Source organism: Spea bombifrons, chromosome 2, assembly GCF_027358695.1.
Source record: "Spea bombifrons isolate aSpeBom1 chromosome 2, aSpeBom1.2.pri, whole genome shotgun sequence".
NCBI lineage: Eukaryota > Metazoa > Chordata > Amphibia > Anura > Pelobatidae > Spea > Spea bombifrons.
Genome location: NC_071088.1, coordinates 114,248,682 through 114,272,022, shown reverse-complemented (window position 1 = coordinate 114,272,022; position 23,341 = coordinate 114,248,682). Strand labels below are relative to the sequence as shown.

General features: G+C 39.9%; 1 protein-coding gene across 3 annotated transcripts; it reads right to left on the bottom strand.

The window, feature by feature from the left end:
• Window positions 1-833: 833 nt before the first annotated feature.
• DTX3 (deltex E3 ubiquitin ligase 3) lies at window positions 834-22,075 on the bottom strand. 3 transcript variants are annotated; one of them, XM_053455766.1, is made up of 5 exons: window positions 18,091-18,332; window positions 17,744-17,801; window positions 11,503-12,254; window positions 6,227-6,444; window positions 834-3,515 (listed from the first exon to the last, which is right to left on the bottom strand). In XM_053455766.1, exons 1-5 carry the CDS (start codon window positions 18,166-18,168, stop codon window positions 3,440-3,442), a joined length of 1,182 nt encoding a protein of 393 aa, XP_053311741.1. In that variant the 5' UTR covers window positions 18,169-18,332; the 3' UTR covers window positions 834-3,439. The 3 variants fall into 3 exon arrangements, with proteins under 3 accessions (XP_053311741.1, XP_053311742.1, XP_053311743.1); XM_053455767.1 differs by lacking the exons at window positions 17,744-17,801; window positions 18,091-18,332 and adding an exon at window positions 21,854-22,075; XM_053455768.1 differs by lacking the exons at window positions 17,744-17,801; window positions 18,091-18,332 and adding an exon at window positions 21,594-21,845.
• Between the last annotated feature and the right edge of the window lie 1,266 nt (window positions 22,076-23,341).

The following is a 23,341-nucleotide window of genomic DNA, read 5'->3' as shown; positions in this document are numbered from 1 at the left end:
TTGGGTTTGCGCTTGATAAAGGTTTATTATTAAAATTGATATCTATATGTTCACAAGATATGTGGCTCCACACAATATATTTTTAGGAATAAGGTGTCCCTCAGAAGCAGCATTCATAGAGCAGCGAGAACTCAACGGGCTGTCATTCTACATGATACTCTATGGACATTGCCTTCCTAAATAGGTATCACAAATGGTGGATCGAATCTAGACAGTATCTAGAAAAGTAACTTATTAGTTTTGAGCCAGTTATACTAAGCCCATACAATTTTTCCATGAAGGTCGACAAGCTCACCTTTGCTTAGAATCATCCCGTTCCTATTTAAAAACAGATAAATCAGCTCCTCAGTTTATAAAATGGTTCATTAACACCCTGTGTCAGCAATGTGTGTTTAAAGAACCAGCATATGGTGTAGAGCCAATATCATTACATAAGCAAATGGGTACTGATTGCTCTAACTCAAAGTATGTTTGAATTATTCCTCAGTGATTATTTATTCCCCTTAAATTCTTACTTAATGCCCAGTGAGAGCTCGCACGTGAACACTATGAACACTAACACAGGGATAGTGAAGGCGATAATAATTGGCTAGCCTTTGGATTTTTGATTGAAAGACTTGGCAATCTTGGGCTACAATTCCTCCCTCATATTGTATTATCTATCTATGTATCTCTCTCTCTTATATATATATATATATATAAGATCTGGCATAGGTGGAGAGAAGCAGGCTACCCCAGCTTAGTTTAGTTTTAGTTTAGGGTAGAGGTGAAAGTTACCCAACACTTAACCTGCTATTTTAGGTATTTATATTTTAGGAATATAAAGAATGGCAGGGGAGGATTAAGGTTAATTATGGGTAAGGTGAAAAGCCACATATTACAGTAAGGTGACTTTTACATCAATTTGGGCTATCCAAGCTTACAGAAGAATTATGACTACACCGAACGTACGAATTCGAGCTCCCTTATTTATACAATTTGACTTTATTATATAGAAGCTAAGCAATTAAACGAAATGTTCTTTGTTGAAATAAAAAACAAACCTTATAAAACTATTCATTATTGCGAACTGCTCGGCAATTAAGAAAAAATAAAAAATAACGCAAACTTAACAGGAGGAATGATTAAGGGAATTTGACTTGATTCTGAGCACAAGCTGTTCAAGTGTCATACATGGCATTTAAATATGGACAATTCACATTAGATGGAATGTCACAAACGCACATTATTTTTACCCAGTTAACGTGGTATACAGGTATACACCCTACCTAAATATTGCAATAGAACATTCTAAATTGCAATGCATTCTGGTATTTGTGTGACCCGTGTGCGGACCTTTTCCCTTTTATTTAAATACTATAAAAGAATCAATGCTGCGTATACCAAGAAATTAATATATCTGCTGCCCTTTCAAAATAAAAAGCTTGAAAAGAAAAACCTACAAAAAAGTTTAAATAAAAAAATATTAATATGAATTAGTAAAGAAAACTCACTCAACTAAGCAGTTCATTAACTAATTTAAATTGTAACATCCTTATAAATTAGTTAAAGCTGTCCATCCACAACATCCCTCCGGCATATGCATTATTCTCTGAGTCTTGTTAATGAATGTAATATGCAAATGACTACTTCTCATGAAGCAAATTTGCATATGTCAAAAGTGACCCTGCTGTTTAGACTTAGAACATGAATGTGTTAAATCTTGATTTTTTTTTTTAGTAGAGAATGGTTTTGCTGGTTATGGAGGAGATGACATGATTACGGGGCCTTTAAAGGGAAAGTCCCATTAAAAAAATATTTTATCATTGAGTGATGTATGCAGTAACACGAGACAGCACTGACCCAAACCTGTTTTTGTTTTTTTTTTTAAATTTGTTCCAATTACCTTCCTTTATTTGCAGGCTGCCATTTATCCCGTGTGATATTTTGGGTGCCTTTCCCTGCTCAAGCACCACACCGTGATAATTCTTTATGGCAATGCTAATGAAGTCTTCTCCTCCATAGACTTTCATCAGACAGAGTCTCTGGCTGGGTCATTAAAGCTGAACCATTCTGTTGTTTCCCACAGGCAGTCTTTCAAGGAGTCAGGATGTTTGTCTAGTAGATTGGGATACGATATCAGAGCTGGAACACATACCAATGGCCCACACATGACAAATATGTAGCTTTATATTACAAGAAAACTCGAACCGTTTTTAAAAAACCAGCATAATGCTTTTATAAAATATTTTTGTCTGATACTTATAATACCATTTTTGGGGGGGAAGTTCTTCTTTAAGTAGGGAGGTCATTTTTTTCTAACAGGTATTAGGCTATTATTCGGCGGCAACAAAAGAAAAACAATACATTTAGAAAATGACACTACTGTACTAAGAATACATATTTAAAGCCAGTGCCTTTTTTGTATTTGAACACAAAAATGTCACTCTGCCCTTGGCGATCTCATCTTTAGATAATGCTCCTTCTTTTAGCAATTGTGATTATTTTTTATTTTTCATTTTGAAATCTTGACTCAGTGAAGGATCACTGATATTGCCTATAGTGACATGTCATACTAGACAGATATGGATTGTTGCAATATATAAAAATATCTAACTGCACTTGCAGTTTTTACCAATAGCATTAAGGTTATTTTATAAGGGTCACAAGCAATAGTCCATGTGAACATAGCCTAAAGCAGAATTTTGGCCCCTGCGACCTTTGAGAACCAGCGACACATGATGTGCGAAATGGAAATTCTAAACTTGTCAAAGAGAAGAAAAAATATATTCATGGGATCATTTATAATTCCTTGTTTTAAGCACTTGGTACACTTGGACATTACAGAAGTATGAAAAAAGATCTTATATGTTCTGCATTACAGTAACAAAATGTAGGTCTACAGGATCCAGAATGCATTGCAACCACAAATATGTCAGTCCTTTCTAATGGCTTATTAACTACAAGATCCAGAATATGTCGCAAGAACACTAAACATCAGAAGTGCAGGAACCATCATGCACTGCCAGATCACGTATATCCGTCTTTTCCTCCTGCTAAATTTAGGGGTACATAAAACCAGCTGGTTAACCATCGTTGGAGTTAGAACACAGTGGTCTTTGAAATGTCTCTTCCACTGGAAAACTATTCTCTCCCAAAGCATTTCTTGATTCACTTCTAAGGCAAACTGTTAAGACGTCCTCCGTATAGCACAGGTAAGCAGAGCTTGTTGTAGCCAGTGTTCCCCATGTCTTTGCAGCTGTACTCAGTAGTCCAGCAGTTGTCTTCTCTGCTGTTGCCAAGTAGTATGAGGTCAGCAGAGGAGGTAACATGACGAGGGTAAGAAAAAGACAAAAGGCAAGTTTCCCTCATGACAAAATTACGTTTGAACCGCTCAGCAAGACAGCCACCGTGTCCTCCATGTTTCTTTTCCATGTTTACTTAACCAGGCGAGCACCGCTTAATCAGCCGTGATACCTTTGGCTCGAAGCTCCTCCTGCACTCTCAGCAGGTAGGTGGGATCTGGGTATCCAAATCTGAGAAGAAGAGGAAAACACACCTCTAAACACAGTTAAGTGACAAAATGTACATGCATAATCAAGTTAGATCATTTCAGGGTGGTAATAACATAATTTACTAACCCCTTCAGGACCGGACTGTTTTTAAAATTTTGTACCCTTTGTGACAATGGCTGTTTTTGTTTAACCCCTTAACGACCAATGATGTGGCAGGCATGTCACGCAAAAAAACAGTCAGTTAACGACCACTGACGTGCCAGGCACGTCATACCATTAAACAAGCTTAGAAAGCGATCTACGATTGCTTTCTTCACTTAAAACAGTGTTGCTGTAATGCCTCAATGTTGTGGCATTCAGCAACATGGAGATCTGCAGCAAGGGTCATGTAGCTGCAATTTTCTTCTTTTCCGTTTATTGTACCCATAAAAATGTTTGGTTTCTTTGCAAGTTATAGGGCAATAAGTACAAAGAGCATATTGCTATTTTATAATGCCATAAAACGCCCCCTTACATTCTACACCATTTTTTCTTATTCTTTTACTTTGGGTGCAAGAAAGTGTTTCTTTATTGTCTGTTTCTAGGGGGGAAGGCACCTATTTTTACATTTCATTTCTTAATTTTATTAATTTTTTATTTTTACGAAACTGGATTTTTCCCCTTATGATGTCATGGTGACATCCCTAGAGTCTATTTTTAAATATTATTACATTTTTATCTAACTATATTTTTACATTTTTTATTTTTGTTCAATATATTTTATTTATATTGATAACAGAACGATGAGTAAGCAGGGCTCCATTGCCCTGCATTGCTGATTGCAGTACCTGTAATCAGCCTACAAGGGGGCTCAAATCTTTCAAGGGGGCCTGGAAACCTTTCTATTGTGACTGATTCCACCCAGCAGAAGGGCGCTCCCATCTTGTGAAAGGCATGCTGTCTTTCAAAATGGGAAATTTGATCACTCCAGAAAGTGGTTAGGTCTTGGCTGGCTGGTTTTGGTTTTGCTGAATGCCTCGGCTAATATGATTACTCCGAAGAGCGCCCCTGCTTATATTTTTGTTTTTCATGAATGGCTCGATATCGAGGCATTGCAGCAACACCAGCTGAGCAAAGAAAGCTACTGTTAATTGCTTTCTAAGCTCTGGTAACTGCATGACGTCAATTGTCACAAAGGAGTTAAAAAATTTTTTTTTAGCAGGGGGTCAGTGCCAGGAGTTCCCCATTGTGATAACCAGAAACCAGCAGAGAAAAAGATCTATTGGTGGGGCCAATCATAGATTCAGTAAGCTTATGGCAGGCAAAACAGTAACAAAAGCGCTCCATTGTTTTAGACTGCAGAGACAAACGCAATAGCTGCATATTAACTGATAAATGTAAAGCAATGCACTTGGGATGTAAAAATACAATATAGCATTGGGGACACTATTCTGTCACTTGGGGACACTCGGAATAATTATTCAGACTGAAAGGTAAGCAGAAAAGGCTGTACTCCAAAACAATATTCACATATTGGAAATTAGGCCCCTAAAGTAGTGAATGGTTTGCAGAAAAAAAATGATCAGGAAAGACTAAGGAAGCTCAACATATATATATATATATAGCTTTACTGAGGGGTAGATAAATGGAACAGCCTTAGATCAGAAGTGAGGGAATTTAAACATGCAGGATAGATATAAAGCTATCTTGAATCTAAAACAAGACCAATGACTGATTGAGGTTGAGTCTTTGCATCAGGAAAAATGGGCCAGATGGTTCTTAGCTGCTGTCAAATTCAATGTTTCTCGCTAATGGTCACGTGGGCAACCTCATTTACACATGCCGGCTAGGTAATCCAACGATTTGAACAGAGCCAGGGCTGGACTGGGGATAAATAAGCGGCCCTGGAACTATAAAGCCAAGGGCCAGCAAATAATCTACATGCTGCCCCCCCCCCCCATCTAGTTACATACGATTACATGTTACACAGCATGTATCCACCTGGATACATCTGCTGCTAGCCAGCCAGGACTGAGCAGACCCTTATATACAGCTGCTTCCATCTTGTTAGGCATCATTAGTGTATAGTGATGTGATCCCTGCATGGTGCCTAGACACACATTTGACATGCTTATGGCAGGCAAAAAGGCAAATAGAGCCAGGTAGAGCAAAGCATGTAATGAACTCACCTGAGTTTATTACAAGTGCCATGGTAAAATGATCTGATGAAAATGATAATCCCTACAGTTAAGGAAGATGATATTATGGAATACAAAGTCACAGAAAAGGTAAAGACAAATATATAGGATTTCACATATAGCTCTGATGATCTCATACTATTATTATTATTATGTTCTCTTTGAATAGGTCAATATTACGCTAGCTATATGCTTAACTTCTGCATGACAGATACTCTTTATAATCTTTAGAGTTTCAGATAATTAAAAAAAAAACTAAACAAAAACAGTGGGGAGGCAAATATTAAAAAAAATGGAGTAATGGAACTTACTACAATAGAAGGATTAACAGGAGAGAGAATTAAAAAGAAAAAAGCATGGCTATTGAAGGGAAATCTCTGAGAAAATGTTTCATATGTTCCTTTAAATTGCTGTTTTGTGCAGCAACACGCCTAAAGGGGCAGAGCGTTTAAAAGACTTTTCTTCAGTGAAACATCGATGACGTTGTGTTACGCTGTATAGGGAAAAGGAGTGGTATATGAATTGTGCACGCTTTTCGGACAGATGCACACTTACAGCTGTGGTCCTCCTGAGCAGTTGGTTTTATGATGAATGTCATTCCATGTTATGACGTTTGGCCTCCCTGTCGTCATTGAAGTCCCGATGGTGAAGGTTAAGCGCTGGTCAAAAGCTTTCTTGAACAGCGCAAGAACTTTGTTCCCTTCTGGACAATCGGGCAAGTAAGCGACACGAGTTGTTCCTGGATACCTTACTCCTGGATTGGGGTGCTCGGCCTGCAGAGAAAAGCAGAATTATTAGCAATGCTAAAGTATAGGAACCCCCCCAAAAAAAAATCAGAAATGATTTAAAATATATTAGTAGTATGGAATAAATTAGCAAATTGAATAGAATAACCGTCATCATTAACATGAATTTTATTGAAGCCTTTAAAAACTGGCCCGGGTACTTTAACCCCTTCAATCCCAGGGGTTTTTGGTACCTCAAATTGCCATTTTTGCGCTATGTCGGTTCAGAGATTATTATCTTTTCCTGTGAATAGTGTACCCATGTAAACTATATATTGTTTTTTCAAGGAGAGATAGAGCTTTCTTTTGGAACCATAGTTAGACGAGTAGCTGAAAATTTAGAATGAGAAATTAAGTAAAAGCTAGCGAAAACTAGAAAAAAAAACAACAACAAAAAAACTTAATTTTTTATACATTTTCCCTCTGAATCCTCACAAAATCAGGTAAAGTGATGGTAAATCCCCTACAAGTTTATCAATTCCGGTGTCCTGATTTCAGAAATGCCTAATTTATATAGATTTTCCATACTTTCCCAGCACTTAGGTGTACATTATGCGTAGAATTTTTATGCTTATGGCGTAACGGGTTTGGGGGTTGTGAACGGGGGCAGGAGGGTTATACTGGCTAGATGTTGTGTTAGGGCAATGGGATAGGTTTTTTCTTTTTTTATTATCTTTTTTATAGATTTTTTAAATTTATTTTATTTTTTGTATTTATATATATAATTTTTTTTAATTTTTTTTTTTTTTTTTTAAAAGGGACCTCTTGAACATGTTATTAATGCCAGTGATGTCACAATGACATCACTTAGCTCACTTTATTGTTTTCTTTTAATTATTATTTATTGTATTATTTTAGTGATTTTTTTTTTTTTTTTTTGAAATCACTAACCCTGCAGAGGATATCCTCTGATGACCTTCCAAGTGACGCGATCCGGAAGGGAATGCCTGATCGCGTGATTCACATTTAAAAATGTAACAAGTTTCCGGCATTCGTGCCGGAAGCTGTTACATCCGATCGGGCAGCAGAAAGCAGAGGATGCTGGCTTCTGCTGTCAAGGGGGAGTCCAGCCTGGGATATGTCCCTGCCGCTGCAAAAAGAGCAGGACGTACCGGTACGTCCATAGGGTATCTATCTAGGACATTGCGCTCAGGGGAGTTATGGTTTTATTTCCCTAATGTCACCAATTCATTTTGAAACACTAGCAAGTTTCTCCAGTGCGAAGGACTGGCCCTGGGTAATGTATAATTCAGTGTGTAAGAAGGAATTTCATTTGGCCAACTAAGCTCTTCCTGCAGAAGAAGCTCAACTTTCCCATTAGTGAATAAACCCAAATAAGACAAAATAAAACTGCTTCCTCCCCAAGTCAATTAACTCACCAAAGAGGGCAACTTGTGTTTAGCCAAGTCTTCTTTTAAAGACATAGTATCCGTATCCGCCATGTTTTGCCCAGATGCCCGCTTTAATTTCCTTTCCTACTGTAATTTTGAATATTCCCCTTTCTCAAGCGTTGAAATGAGAGCACCTGCCTATCACTGTGGTGAGGGAGCAGATGGAGTAACGGGGTGGCTGTACAGAATCTTAAAATCCATCACTCGGAAATGGCGTCAACGTGTCTTTTTACTCACTTTTTTGTATTACAAAATATAAACCTCCCTTGGTAAAGCAAAACAAACAGCATGCAAGACCATAGCATGGGATTAGTACCCAGGTATACATAAAAGAATAAATATATACGTCAGAAGCCTTTAACAGACAGGAGCTCAGTTTTGCAGAAGGGTTTACAGGTCAAGTAACAAACCAGGAGCAGCAGCGTAATGTCATCAATATCCAACTTGTTATACAATTTTTTTTTTTTTTTATCCATCAAGCAGGTCTTTCACTCCTTTCCTGCGCATGTTGGTGAATTGCTGCAGCTGAGTGTCTTGAGGGGCTGTTCATTCCTAATACATTATCTCCTACAGAAAGGGTTTTAGGTCCCTCAACATCACACTAGCCTACTAAGCCATCAAGCCAAAAGGAGCGGGGCCAAGCAGATCTGCAGAATTCCCCCATCCCATTGCGCAGCGCTACGGAATATGATGGTGCTATATTTGGAAATAAATAGTAATATGCACTTGCCCCTTTCGCCACGGTAGTTGTAGTGGAGAAGATGTGTTTGGCCTGCACGGGATATTCTCACCCCCGGTCAGCTCCAGCCCTGGCTCTGCACATGCCTGGAAAATGCTCCCATTGTTTTTACAAGTGCTTTCCTGCCACGGATTGGCCACTTTAAGCATCCAATCGGTGAGAGGAATAATCACGGTGGCTGCATCTTCTACCTCAGGTAAGTGCTTTGATTTGAATTCTTCTTTAGAGTGGCCGTCAGGGTCGCTTTAACTGCCGGCACAATACATGTGTGCTACACGGAAACAGATATTCTTTATACCACGTAGATCTTACTGTTATTACGTTTCATTTCTATAGCATCAGCAATTTACATTAAGTATACATTATACTGATACATTAAGTATAGAGGGTCTTGCTCGCAAGCTTACAATCTAGAGGGGCTACAGTAAAAATTATTTTAAAACTATAAAAATATTGGAGCGATTTGTACATTGCAATTTGCCTGTGCAAATTCTAACTTCTAATGATTAAATAGAAAAGATTTGTTATTTTATAATAAACTTTTGGAACACTGTCAACATGAAGGTCAATTTCACAAATATAGCAGGACCAGCTATATCTATGCATCATCTCTACCAGCTGGGCTGATCTCCCTGGCTCACTCACACTAGACAGCCTAACCAGCACAGCCTCAGTAGTATTTCCTCCTCATTGCTGTGGGTTCTCCTGAGGTAGACCTTAGGTTCAGCCTAGGGCAGTATCTCTCCATTTAAACGTGACTTTTGCAAAACACAAGTGGACATCAAATTAGAGATATATAACAAAATAAAAGGACTTTAATGCATCTTTCCCTGCCGCTCCTATCTACTTACAGTGCTGTGAAAAATGCAGCTTTTCCACGATCGTTTCATTTATTGACAGGAAAAGAACCAAAACCTATATCAGCCATATGAAAATGTAACTGCCCCTAAACCTAATGGACTGGTTGTGCCACCCTCGGGGGCAACGACTGCAATCAAATATGTCTGATAACTTTTGAACATGAACTGGCTTTTTTAAGGTCATGTCACAGCATCTGAATCAGATTCAAGTTAGGACTTTGCTTGTGTGCTTCGGATCATCGTCCTGCTGCATAACCCAACTGTGCTTGAGCAGATTTCATGGTTCCATCAATTATGGCAAGTGGCCCAGGTCCTGAAGCAGCCCCAGACCATCATATTACCACCACAGTGATTGACTGATGGAATGAAGTTGTTATTATGGAATGCTGTGTAAGCTTTATGCCAGATGTAAAACACATGTCTTCCAAAAAAGTCCTTTTTGACTCATCAGACCACAGAATATTATTCCAAAAGTCTTGATGCCATCAAGATATTTTTGCCAAGTGTGAGACAAGCTTCTGCGTTCTTTTTGGTAAGCAGTGTTTCTTGCCTAGTAACTCTCATATGGATGCCAATTTTGCACAGTCTCTTTCTTAATGTGGAATCGTGATCACTGACCTTGACTGAGGCGATTGAGGCCTGTAGTTTTTTACCACTGTTCCAAGTTTTCTCCATTTGTAGATAACGGCTCTCAACATTGTTCGCTGGAGTCGCAGAGGCTTAGAAATGGCTTTGTAACATTTTCCAGACTGATGGATGTCAATGACCTTGTTTCTCCTCTGTTCTTGAATTTCTTTAGATGGCGACAGCATTTGCTGCCTTTTAAGACCTTTCATCATACATCACTTTGCAAGCGAGGTTCTATTCAATTATGGCAATCGATTATCAATTAAATTTGGTTCATTGGCTGAAGTAACCAAGGAGGGAATTACTTTTTTCACATAAGGCCAGGTAGGGTTGGATAGTTTTTTCCTTCTATACATAAAATCATTATTTAAAAACTGTGTTTTGTGTTTACTTGGGTTCTTTGTCTAATATTAAAATTTGTTTGATGATCTGAAACATAAGTGTGAACAATTTGCAAATATAGAATAAATCAGGAAGGAGTCATACTTTTTCACAGAGATGTAACTTGCAAAAGATGTGTTAGGCCAACAGCGCCCACCACCTCACTCAGCGGCAGTCAGCTCCAGAACCTGCTTTTGCAAGAGTTCTGGAGGGAAGCCTTCTAATGAGACCCCCTGTGTGCATGCAGAGAAAGCACTTCCATTGATCTCAACAGGAGCACTTTTCTGCCACTGAAGTAACCAATCACCAGTATACTTGCAGAATACTTAAATATGCATTATTAGTTGGTGAAGCTGCAAGGAGTACTTAACTATTAATTTCACTTGACAAGAATTGAAATGCCAAGCACAACACGGAATACATCCCCTTAACGTCAATTGACGTGCCTGACACGTCATGGGGTTAAACAAGTGCTAATTTTAGTGCTGAAGTCCTAAAACTGGCACTGCATCTTAGAGTTAAAATATCATATATTTGAAATACCCTGGGATGTCTAGTTTTCAAAAATATATGCTTTGAATTGGGTTAATTGAACTGACCAGCTTCAAAGATGTCCCAAGTAGGGGCAAAATGACCACTCTTGAAATAGCAAAATGCTACTTGTGCTTGCTCATTAATTTGTTCTTCAAATTTCACCATATTTTTTATAGCAAATTAGATGATATGCTCAAAAAACACATTACATTATATAAAATAACAACGGAACATGATACAATACTTTCTTGTTGGATTTAATCATAGTCTTATCTCAGATGTGACAGTTCTCCGTTAATGGTCAGCAGCTCAACAGTCATCCACATGAATGTATGTATGTAACATTATATGCGAGACCGGACGTGCTATGCTTACAACAGACATACTTGAACATTTCATCGACAGATCTTCTAAGTTGCCATGTTCTCTTGAAGGTTTATTGCCAGGTTACATGAAGGCATTACACATTTAATCAGTACCTTTAATTACAAGTACAGAAAAAAAAACAACTTACCCCTTGGATGCCAGGAGGGAAGACATACTGGATGATAATGGTGCCGTACTTCTCGTAACCTGGAAGTAACAAGCCGGAGTCCTTTGATACCAACATCCTTCCATTCTCAGGTTGGTTCCCTACCAGCTGTCCGTAGAAGCGACCACACATGGGACAAGCTTTCTTCACCTGCAGGGCCCTTGTGATACAGTCCTCGCAGAAGGAGTGCTGGCATTTCTCCAGTGTCTTTATGTTCTGGATCTCCCCCAAGCAAATGGGACACTGGTTTTCTCTGTCATCCTCTGCGTCATCTCTTCTATGGTCGCGAGAGCTGCCATGACTGCTGCTGGCTACCCCTGAGCAGCCAGGAATCCCCCTACCGCCAGTACTCTGCTGTCCTCTAGAATAAGTGCCTCGAATGTGCAATTCAGCTGCATGTTCAGTGTTCTTATCACCATAAGCCATACAACCAGACAACTGATGCTGTTTGTATGATTTCTTCAATTCCTTCTCTGTCTCCTTTAGCAGAGACTTAAGTGCCTTTCTGGCAACGTGTAGAGCATTTGTTGTAACGTGGCTCTCTGGGTTCAACCGTAAAACGTAGATATCAGAAGTTTCTCCATCTATTATGATCCGGACTCGGTTTTCCTCGCTTATACGGTCAAGTTTGGATGGGGTCTCTTTGTTTAGGAAGTCCCAAATGGGTTTGCTAACACTGACCTTGTTCTTTTGATTCCCTCCACAGGCTGCCATTCTGGACAAGACAAAGGACACTTAAAAGGAAAAAAGTAGGGGGAAAAAAAATATTAGTGAACATTAGTGAATACAGGAGTGAAAATTATAACTGCAGAAAATAGTGTTTGCAATATTATAAAATTCAATAAGGTTTCCCAGATTATGATGAGAGCAGGGAAGATACACGAGATTTACTAGATTTTACCCTGTAATAAATAAATAATATTAATAATAATAGGTTTGTATTACCAGGATACCCACCACAGAAACAAAGTGCATTATGAAACGGTCTTATTTAAGAAATATCCAATTGATTCATCCAGATTGTCCTTTTAAATCTATAATTTCTCTCTGAATCCAGGAAAATGGGAGTGTGAAGCTATTAAATGTGTCAAGGTAGACACTAATTATTCTTGTGGTTTTAACGTTTTACAAGAGCTTGTGAGAATATCCACCCCGGAAATAGCTGGAGACGCACAAAAATGCCACAGCATCCCAGAAAACGTTAGTTCATGCTGCCATGAAAGACTACATTGATACCAGTAATAGCCTGGTGTATCTGCTGCTTTAAAATAGAAACGCATCACTGTGTTATTAGAAAACAGAAATCCTCCAGGCTACAGGAGCAGAAACGAGGACCTAAGTGAGGTGATTACAGAACGTAATAAGGACAGAGCCAGCATCATAGCGCCCACTCTGTAAACCAAGAGACACTGGTCCAGCGTTACCGCCATGCTTCGGAACCATGTCCTCCATTCTAATCCACCACCTCCCTCTACTTGTCTCATAACTTATTCAATAACACTCCTCTCTCCCTACACATCATCACATAGCTACCTATATCTCCAATCTGCCCACACACTCCCCTCTCTCAATGTTTTCACTGCCTGAGAAACACGGACATAAAGAAACCCAGCCATTTCTAACCATAGGTTTGGCTGTGATATCCAAACAAATCAGAGGGACATCAATGTGTCCTCCATGTTTAGAAACAGTCCTAGGATAACTAGAAGTCCTACCGGAAAAGCAAGCTGTCCACTGCATATTGTGTTACCTTATCAATGCCGTACCACCCAACAGTCCTGGTTTCCGCAGGACAGTCTTGATTTTTGGGCACTGTCCCCGGTAGCTTGCCCCACTTTTGCGGTCTGCGGCAGTTATGGGCCAGTTTGGGAGATCATCTGATCCCCCCCCCAGCCAGCCAGGGAGGTGAAAAAGCAATGGAGGCTTGTATTGTCGCAGACATCAAATTTGTAACAATTAATCATATTTCATCTTGCAGTTTTCAGATCCAATAAACTCCAAATTTGTAACAATTAATCATATTTTGTATCTTATCGTACAATGTGGACATAAGTACAATTACAGACTGTTGGCCTGCTTGGCTTCTGCCTTTCGGTCCTGGCACAGACCCAGCTCATTTTGGCTTTAAACATATAAATATATGGCATTTCTAGCAGGAAATTATTTTCCAAAGCTTTTTTTTTTTTTTTTTTTTTTAGCTAATGCTACAGTAGCGAGAAAAGAGGGACAGAAAAAAAATGATGCCGCTTGGATTCCATCCAATAATTACAATAATAACACAGCTGCAAAATAATATTAATTTTAAAGCAACTAAAATGAATTGCTCCTTTTTAATTTGTTCAGCTGGAACAGAACATTTCTCCCAGGAAAAATCACAGAAACCACCTACATTCGGAGACGCAGACGTTAAAGCCTTAAAGGGGGACTGCACCATTAATTTATCTTAATCACACAAAGCTTCTGTCTATTGTTTTCCAGTCGTTATAATTGCTTTGGCGACAGTTGGTATAAGAGTAAATGGCCAAGATCTGTTTCGCAAGGTGGCCTAAGTAGCGGTCCCGAAGTCGACTTTCCTCACAGATAGGCTGCTACTTCCAAAGTTCAATTAAGGTAACTTAAAAATTCCTGTTAACACGTATGTAAATAAATGCAGTATTAGAAACATTGCTAATACTTTGGAGTTTAGCATTTGGGGCTCTATCCGGTCATCGACAAGAAAGACTTGTGAATAATTATTTCGTAGGAGTTAAAGGTAAGCCGGCAACGCAATGCAATGCAGCAAGCAGGGTGCTGGGTTGTATGGCTAGAGGCCATAGAGCCTAGAGTACTCTAGCTCTGGAGACCCCATCTCCAGGAGAATATTCACATACTGGGGGAGGGCAACTAAAATTGTAGATTGCTTGCAGGATACAAATGTATAGCTTGGGAGAAAGAGGAGATGTGATGGAAACGTCAAATTCTGTTTCTATGACCTACCTCCAGAGAGCCATAGCTGTTGCACTACTAGCCGGGGTCACGTAATGTTGTGTTATGTGACCCCACAGCGCCCACCTCCACAAGCAAGCTAGTCCTATTTGGAGAATTAGGCCCAGCCTGAGGGGAAATGGCTCTCCTGTTCTTTGCCCCCCCTCACATCTCCTTGTAGGCATCAAGTGTTTTGACTAAGCCTTCAGCGTTGTATACATTTTCTATATATTGTAACCGTAACTGTATTTTGTAGCGTTTCCTGCCATGTTTTGGAACAGACTGGCTTAGTGCCCGTGGATCATGTTTTTCCCCTCTTTTCTTTACTTTCCGTTTTGTTTTCTTCTAGTAGACCTGCAGAGTTAATTGACTTTTATAATAATCCAATTTTCATATAGAAGCCTGGATACCAGAATAGAAGATGCAAAGATAAAACACTTTGTATCTCTTAGCGCATGAGAAATTTACACAACAATCGGCAAATATGTTCACGACATGTGGGAGGGCTGACTAATCTCTCTTGGTTTCACTGATGCGCCTCTACGCTTTGGGGTTTATTCACTAAATGTGGTGGGAGAGTTTAGGTTTTTATTCCCCCCATTTCACTAATCAGAAGTGGCAACACTGGTCAAAGCTGGCCTGCACAATGCATAATTCAATAGATGGAGACTGAAGACATGATTTAACTATACTTCATATAGGGCCAGCCAAGCTCTTCCTGCAGCAGACACTCAGACCTTCATAACGTAGAGTGAAGTCAAGGTGTTTTAGTGAATAAAACCCCTTGTCATGCATTGAAGATATACATGGGAGGCACCACACAGACACCTGTGCACTGACCAAATGATCTCAATACACTTACAATCGGTCATTTGAAAACACACAATAGGGCAGTATTTCGTTAATAAGGCTGCATCTTATTTCACCCCCCACAATGTAATAAAATAAAGGCTTGTCCTGTAATTGGAGTTTGGTGGCTCCTGAAATACAGGAGGCTAGTCACAGGGAAGCCTCTCTGTGCATATTGTTTGATTGCCCTCTAGCAAACATGGAGTTTTTCTCCACAGGTTGGCTAAATCTTAAAACCAACAACCGGCAAACAGTCCGATGACACAAGAGGGGTCCTTAAGGGGGTTCTAATGCTGTTGTACCTTATACGCACTGCTCATTTACTTTAAGGGCAGATGTTACCCAACTCTTAGAAAGCAACAACGTTGGGTCTACCGCACAAGCAAACACATGCACATTCCAGCTCTGCGGACTGTTTCGGACTGTAGGTGGAGCATTATCCATAGTTTCTGATAGCAGACAAAAACTAACTTTGGCTTCTTCTTTAAAAGAAACAATATTTGTATGGTTGCGTCCACCTTAATGCAAAAAGGCAATGAAGACTAGGCTTTGGGTAACAGTTACATTAGTGAAATAGTAGTGGATTTAACTTTGTATTCAATAATACCGTACATACAGTCTTAGCATTTGTTTTTTCAAAGACACCAAGCACACAATTGCCGGCCATCCTAACACATTGGTCAGTGACACATACCTCTGGCCTCCTTCCACTGAGAAATCAGGGACAACTCTCAGAATTAAATCAGGCTCAGGAGACCAAAATGAAGTTCACTGTCTGTTAAAGGAGAACAAAATCTTACATTTCTACTAGAAGAGATAAACAGGAATTTGCAACCTTATTAGAAAATCGACTAAAGGAGCACATACAATTTTCAGCTACACGATACACTGCACAAAGTTCTCATGGCTTCCATCCGGCCTGCGGTCAATGAGTATTTTAGTCATTTCCCTAGTCTTAAATTTAATCCATCCAATCAAGCCTTATTTTCTTTCTTCATGATAAATGGGCAGCAACACTAATATAGATATATATATATATATATATATATATATATATATAGATATATATATATATATATATTTATTTATTTATTTAACATGCCCTTGGATTCTCCTGAACATTCTACAATAATTCAGAAGAAGGTTCTTTTCAGTCTCTCTAGTCAAAAAAAGTGAAGATTATAGAAATAAGACAGAGAGAATGTAGGATCAGGAAATAGTAAAGGTTTAAAGTAAACCGAAAGCATTGTTATCTGCTAAATTCCACAAGTTCATAAACATCATGTCCGTGCCCTTGAGGTGTGTAGCTTGTTCAGTACATACTGCATCCGTCTCCTTGGAGGAGAGCCAGCCTGACGCCCGAACCCTCACAACCACCAACCAAGTTATAAGAGCATTTATAGCAATCTAAGGTTACGATGTATGGAATAAGAGTCCTTGGCTGAACTTCCCTTCTGTACAAAGTTTTAAATGTAATGCAAGGACATTGTACCAAGAGGTTGGTAGATAAGCGAAGAGCCTCCCATCAAAGATGGTAAAAACTAACACAGTGAGGACATTTAAATATGCATAGGATAGACCATCCCGAATTTAAGGCAAGACTACGGACTGATTATATAACGAAAAACGGACAGACAAGATGGCACGAATGGTTCTTATCTGCTGCCAAATTCTATGGTTCAAAAGTGCAATCGCCATAGCAACCAATGGAATATTCCTGCCAATTACTCCACCTTAGCCACTTTCCACCTGAGCTGCACTTTATAGATACAACCAACAAGTACGTTAGTTTATAGCGAGCGGTATCAAATAACATTCCGTGGGCACATGAGTCTGAGGTCATCGTGCCTCAAACTACACAATTTCACATAGGCATGTTTTATTTAATTTAAATAGCAAATGGAAATAGTTGGCAGTATATAAAGAATAATGACAATGAAACAACGGTGGTGGAATGTGGGAAAAGGAAAAAAGGAGAGAAGGGGGAAAAAAAAGGAGAGAAGGGAAAAAAGGAGAGAAGGAAAAGCCGCTCTTTCCTAGCGTGATTTCATTCCGTATTATTATAATGAACTCTGCGTCTGTAAGGAGTGGACATTTAGAAAGGTGAGAGGAAGGCGCTGGTTAAAAGTGATTTCATTTTCTCTGCTGCCACTGGAACAGAATGGCTCTAAGGTGACGGTTAAAGCAAATTATCATAAGGAGGAAGAAGCTGTGCCACCCGTGTCACTGGACGTGGCCCGTGCTGCGCCTGTCACTGGACGTGGCCCCAGGGGCGCCTGTCACTGGACGTGGCCCGCGCTGCGCCTGTCACTGGACGTGGCCCGCGCTGCGCCTGTCACTGGACGTGGCCCGCGCTGCGCCTGTCACTGGACGTGGCGAGTCACATATAACACAAGGCAGAGTTCCTTACCTGGAGACTTTATGGACTTGTCCCTGAAAGAAGCAATCCCCCAAGGTGCTATTGTGAACTGGAAAAAAATGGTAGACGAGTCAGTCACAAAGGGGAGGAATCCATCAGCGAGCTCTTCTTCCTCCTGCGATCATATGACTGATAGGGTTAATGTATAGGGGCGGCCTATAGGGAGGTTTTATACACAGTAAGCGGAACCGTTTCCGAGAAAAGGCTAAAGTGATTTGGTGAAGGCGAGTCTCGGCGCAGCAGACACTCTGCCCCCCCCCCCTTTCCTTTAATAGATGTGACGCAGAGCCCCCCGATCACCCCGCGCCCCTACCCGGCAGCAGCGCGCCAAACCGTACCCTGCATCCCCCGTATGTTGACAGCGAGCTGGTTACCCGGGCCCGGGCATTACTGTGCTGGCGTGCTTTTCCTGTCATGTGCTCCGTTTAGCCAGCCTCCTTTCTTCCTCCCATCTCTCCCCCTCTCAGAAGATGACACACCGAGGGGTATCAGCCAAGTGCCAAAACCCGTTTTCTATAAACATACTAATCCTTATCTCACGAAAGCACCCAAGCCACTGTACACTACAGTTCCCGTCATGCAAAATAGGCTAGAGCTAATGTGTGGCGTGAGGTGCATCTTGGGAATTGTAGTCCACATTGTAGTACAAGACTTACTAGGTGTCCCAAAAACAATACCTATCGGTACTGAAATAAAGCTGATTTTATAATATATATATATATTATATATTTTATATATATTATAATTATATATATATATAATAATATTTATATATATATATATATTATACATTTTATATATATATATTATAATTATATATATAATATTTATATATATTATACATTTTATATATATTTTATTTTATATATATATATTATACATTTTATTTTATATAGAGATTTTATTATATATATATATATATATATAAAATAAAAAAATAAAATATATATATATATATATATATATATATATATATATATAATACAGTGACATATGCAACAATATGTTATGTTAACCCAGACATATGAACGCAACATATTCTCCCATACAGCATGTTTGTATCAGACAAAGGGAATATGTATTTCCTTGGACAAAAAGCATTTAGGTGATTGGCTGCGGTAGTCGGGTAAGCGAGTTCTTATTGGTTGAAGGTAAATGGCTCTATTGTAGAGTATGGTTTTGAGATTAAGATACCCAGTGATCATTGCCCTTTAGCTATAATATGAAGCCTGCTTAGAAAGGGCCCTAAATAGCTTGGAACTCTAGGGGGTTTCTGAGTTCTAGTTTGAACAGATGAAATAACTTGGCGTGGGTGTGGTATGTCCTGTTATGTCAAGAATGGGTTTAAGGACAACCCATTGTCCTTAAGGTGTTAAAACCAGTTGGTTCAGCCAGCCCTAACACATACCTACAACATAAATCAATATTTCATAACCCCCCGCCCTGCCACACTTCAAAAAAAAAAATGGCCTCCTGCCCAACATCTAGAATGTTGGGAGCTATGGCAGTCTAACCGATCTCCCAGGTAGCACTGCAGACAGCATGGGGTCTATTCGCTAAAGTGCAGCAAGGAAGAGTTGGCTGGGGCTTTTGACCCATGAAATTATACAGGGCCAGATTAGCCCTTCTAGCTATAGAAACCTGCGGGTGTCGGCCCTTCATAATGATGAGTGATGTAAAAGAGATTATTTTTAATAATTGTTTTATATAGCACCGTCATATTTCACAGTGCTGTACAATGGGTAGACAGAACATAGCAAGTAGTATATCACATAACAATTCGACTTACAAAAACAACAGGTGAGGAAGGCCCTGCTCAAAGATCTTACAATCTAGAGAGAAAACCACAACTCTCCCGCAAACTCTCCCTTTTAGTGAATAGATAGATCCCAGTGTGTTAAAAGAAGACGGGGAGTGCACTGTGAATGAATGGTCTGCGTTGATCTGGAGCAATGCTGATCATCTATGATGGAATTGATAGAACTTTGTAAAGGATCTCAGCAGACAAGGAGACATAAATGTCCCGTTTTTTTCTACATACTGTTTCTAATAACACTTGTGAGGAGTGTTAATCTACGGGAGCAGCAAGATCTGTAGGGTATTGTATATAATTTCTATATTACCATATCCAGTTAGAGTCCTTGGCCAAAGGGGCTATCTGGTCTCCACACTAAATTTAGGAGGTTTAATGTGAGATTAAATCATAATCCAAACCAGCTCTGAAGTCCATCATTTTTTAAGTATTTGGCTACTTTTATGTTTTCAGACTTATGTTTCACAGCTGTGCCATCACCATATCTGGGAACTCTGCCAGGTTTTGCCCAGAGACTCTCGGTGAAGCATCACTTCTCCAGGTCACTGCCTGAAATCTCTGGGTGGCATTTCCCCTCCCATCCCCATAGAAATATAAAGTGGTTGACTGACCACGCCCACAGTGCCACTGACCACACCCACTGACTGTATCAGTGTCACCAACAAATGACATTAGCTCCACCTACAGATGATGTTGGCCCCACCCACTGACATCATTGGGTACCTCAAGATGGAGTACTCTGGAGAGCCTGGAGGTTCCCAGGTATTTGCACAGCTGTCATCACTGTTTCATAGGAAAACAATGGCTCTGTCTTCCAAAGGTAAGGCAAAGTTTGCCACTCCCAAAACTCCCAGCGGGGATTTTATCCGCCCTACCTTGTTTATAGGATATGTCATAGTATATTTATTGCATACTTTCAATAATACAGAAAAAATATATTTTGTACTGTGAGTAATGTAGGTTGCTCCTATTGGCTGGATCAACATGTGATGGATGAGGTGGCCTCATAATCCTCAAGAACCCAGAGGGTTAAGCCTCGCCACTCTTTAATGCTTAATCCAACCATCATGAAATACATCACTCGTACTGGGAAGACTGGGAATAATCTGACATATAGACAGGTTAGAAGGCTTGATTGGGTGAAACAACTCACTCCACCAATCATAAAATATTTGTCGTGGAAATGTATAGTTTTAGACAATTACTGGGGTATTTTAATAACATTTTTTATTTTACCATACCTAACTCAATTGTTTTTATTACTTCATAAGAAAAATTATACCAGGTTTAACAGCACAAAATGACTATTATAATATATATTTATATGTATATATAAGAAACAGATGCACAAAACAAATAGGTTCAAACCGCTCATTTACACTGCAAATAAGCAAAGCTTAGTTATTCTCCCAACGTGTGAAATATCCATATAAAGGGTTAATGATGGAACACCGGCCCACATGCATAGAAAGGGAGGGAGGGAGAAACTGTTGCAATTTTTAGAGTAAATCTGCATGTTTGATTGAAACCTATGTTACAATCAGCTGTTTGTAAAGCCATGTCATGGTTGGCAGCAGTGAAGCATACATGTACCCCCCTTCTGCGTTAATTTTATATATACCGGATCATACATAAACACACGCCTCACTTACAAGGAAGGAGGAAACAAAGGAGAGAACACGCCTGTAACACAGACACTCCTGACGGATGCCTGGGAATGGTCAATGTTGTAATGCAATGATCCATAAACTGTCCTTCAGCATCCAGCTGCCAGCAAGCAACCCCCCACCGTCCCTGCCGCCCCTGCCACCCCACACTGTCTTCTCTGCAGACAACAATCACCCCATATAAATATACACATTCATTTTCTCAGATGACAATAAAGGGTTTTTTTTACGCTTTTCCATCCACACCTCCCTTTCGTCTTCTTCTACTCTTTCTATAACAACCCCCTGTAATTTGAGAATTTATTCTTTTGTTTCCTTAGCCCAGCAAATTAAAGAACAACAAAAAAAAAAGGATACCCACCCTGGATCCAGCATGAATAAAGCAGCTTTCTCCAAGCCGGGATAATGATTAGAAGGTCCTAAATTCAAAGGTGAGCATGGTATCTGCTCCAAATTCCAGCCTAAGCAGCCCTCACTCCATGCCTTGGACCCCAGGTGCTGTTGTCAGACGCGTTCAAGTTAATCAGATCAATTAACACTACACATCACATATCTGGAAGCTATCCCGGTGCTAAAAATCAGTGTCAAGAGATCTGTTATATATTCCGTAAGATTACATACCTCCCATCTGAGCAGCCATAATAGAGCAGGTCACATGGGTGTTTCGTTGCAGGAATGATGGTCATAGCCATAGCAACAGCAAAGGAGCCTGGAAAAAATGCAAAGAACGGCTACTGGTGATAAGGAGGTGGAGGTGATTCTGACATCCCCTCCTCTGCTCTGTCTTTCCCCAGAATTCCCAACCAATAGGCGCTGTCTGCGGGATGCATGGGAATTAGATCGGAGAGAGTGAGACAAAAGGGGGCATCCTGCTACATTTCACACAGTCCCTGGAGACATGGGTGGCAGGTGGGGAAATCTTTCCTACCAGCCATAGAGGTGCTTCTCTGTAAAGCGCTAGGTTTGTTTCCCAAGACGTATTGTTAGAACATGATTAATGCAGTGAACGATTAGTATAACGAGAGCCGATGCATCACTGTCTAAAAATAAGAGGGTATAATATCAGCACGTGCTGCTGATCACTGCTTGCATTCTCTAAGCTACCAAGCAGCAGACACAAAGGAACCAAGCCTCTACATTAATTTGTTTAATTGGTTACAATTAAAATAACGATCAACTAGAGAAAGGCTACGAAATTAAAAAGATAACTTAAACCTTACATTAAAACTTAACTTTTACACAAAGTTACATAAAAACTCTCCATGTATATAACTTGAAGACAATATTTCGAGCTGTGGAAAGCCCGTAGTGCCTCATGGTGGTAGTAACTCATCTTTCGGAACTCTAATGATAGGCTTTCCAGCTAAACCTGAAACACTAATTCTTTTATTCACATCCCACAGTTAAATACGAATTGTAATTCTGTAACTGGGTCATCACTAGAAAGGTCCCTAATAACAGCTTGGTGGAGGACCCAAGGCTGTCAACTACCCATTAATGCTCTATACTTACCATTTAACTCTTGGTAAATGGTCACGCATGGTCTACACGCAGAGATTTGGTGAGGAGTCATGTAATTGAATGTGTAGTTTTCTATATATATATTGATCGTAGCTATTGATCTGATAACATTTCGCTTCTCTGCCTTTTGGCTAAGATCAAGCGAGTACCTGTGAGAGAAGGAACGCTTAGTCCTCTGGTCTCAAGGTCGAGTGGGGATTACGAAGCCAAAAGGATGTAAAGGAGCCCCTAGGGCTTTCGGCACGTGTGTGGTAGTGCCGGGACACTTTTATTTATTACACATATTGTTGTCTGAATTGGGTAATGCACCATTTGCACTCCGGACCCTAAATTTTGCATATTTTTCATTTATTACCTCTCACTAAAATTGCCCTGTCCCATGGTTCCTGAAGATTCAGCTTTTGGCAGCCTCTCTTCCTTGAAGACTTCAGCGGGCCATCTCTTTGGGGCCCTAAAAGATCTGTCTCTCTCTGGTTTCCACCAGGGAAGGGGCTACATAGCCCCATGTGGGGAGTGCAGGCCCAGAAAGTGAAGGGTGGGGGCCTAGTATCCACTGTGGCCCTACCCTGGTTCACTTTTTTCATCGAT

Coding starts and splice junctions, on each gene's coding strand:
- DTX3 (XM_053455766.1), bottom strand. CDS start 18,168: ATGACAGGAAAAGCACGCCAGCACAGTAATGCCCGGGCCCGGGTAACC. Junction 17,802..18,090: donor CAACATACGGGGGATGCAGG/GTACGGTTTGGC, acceptor ATTTTTTTCCAG/TTCACAATAGCACCTTGGGG. Junction 12,255..17,743: donor CAAGTCCATAAAGTCTCCAG/GTAAGGAACTCT, acceptor TTTCCTTTTAAG/TGTCCTTTGTCTTGTCCAGA.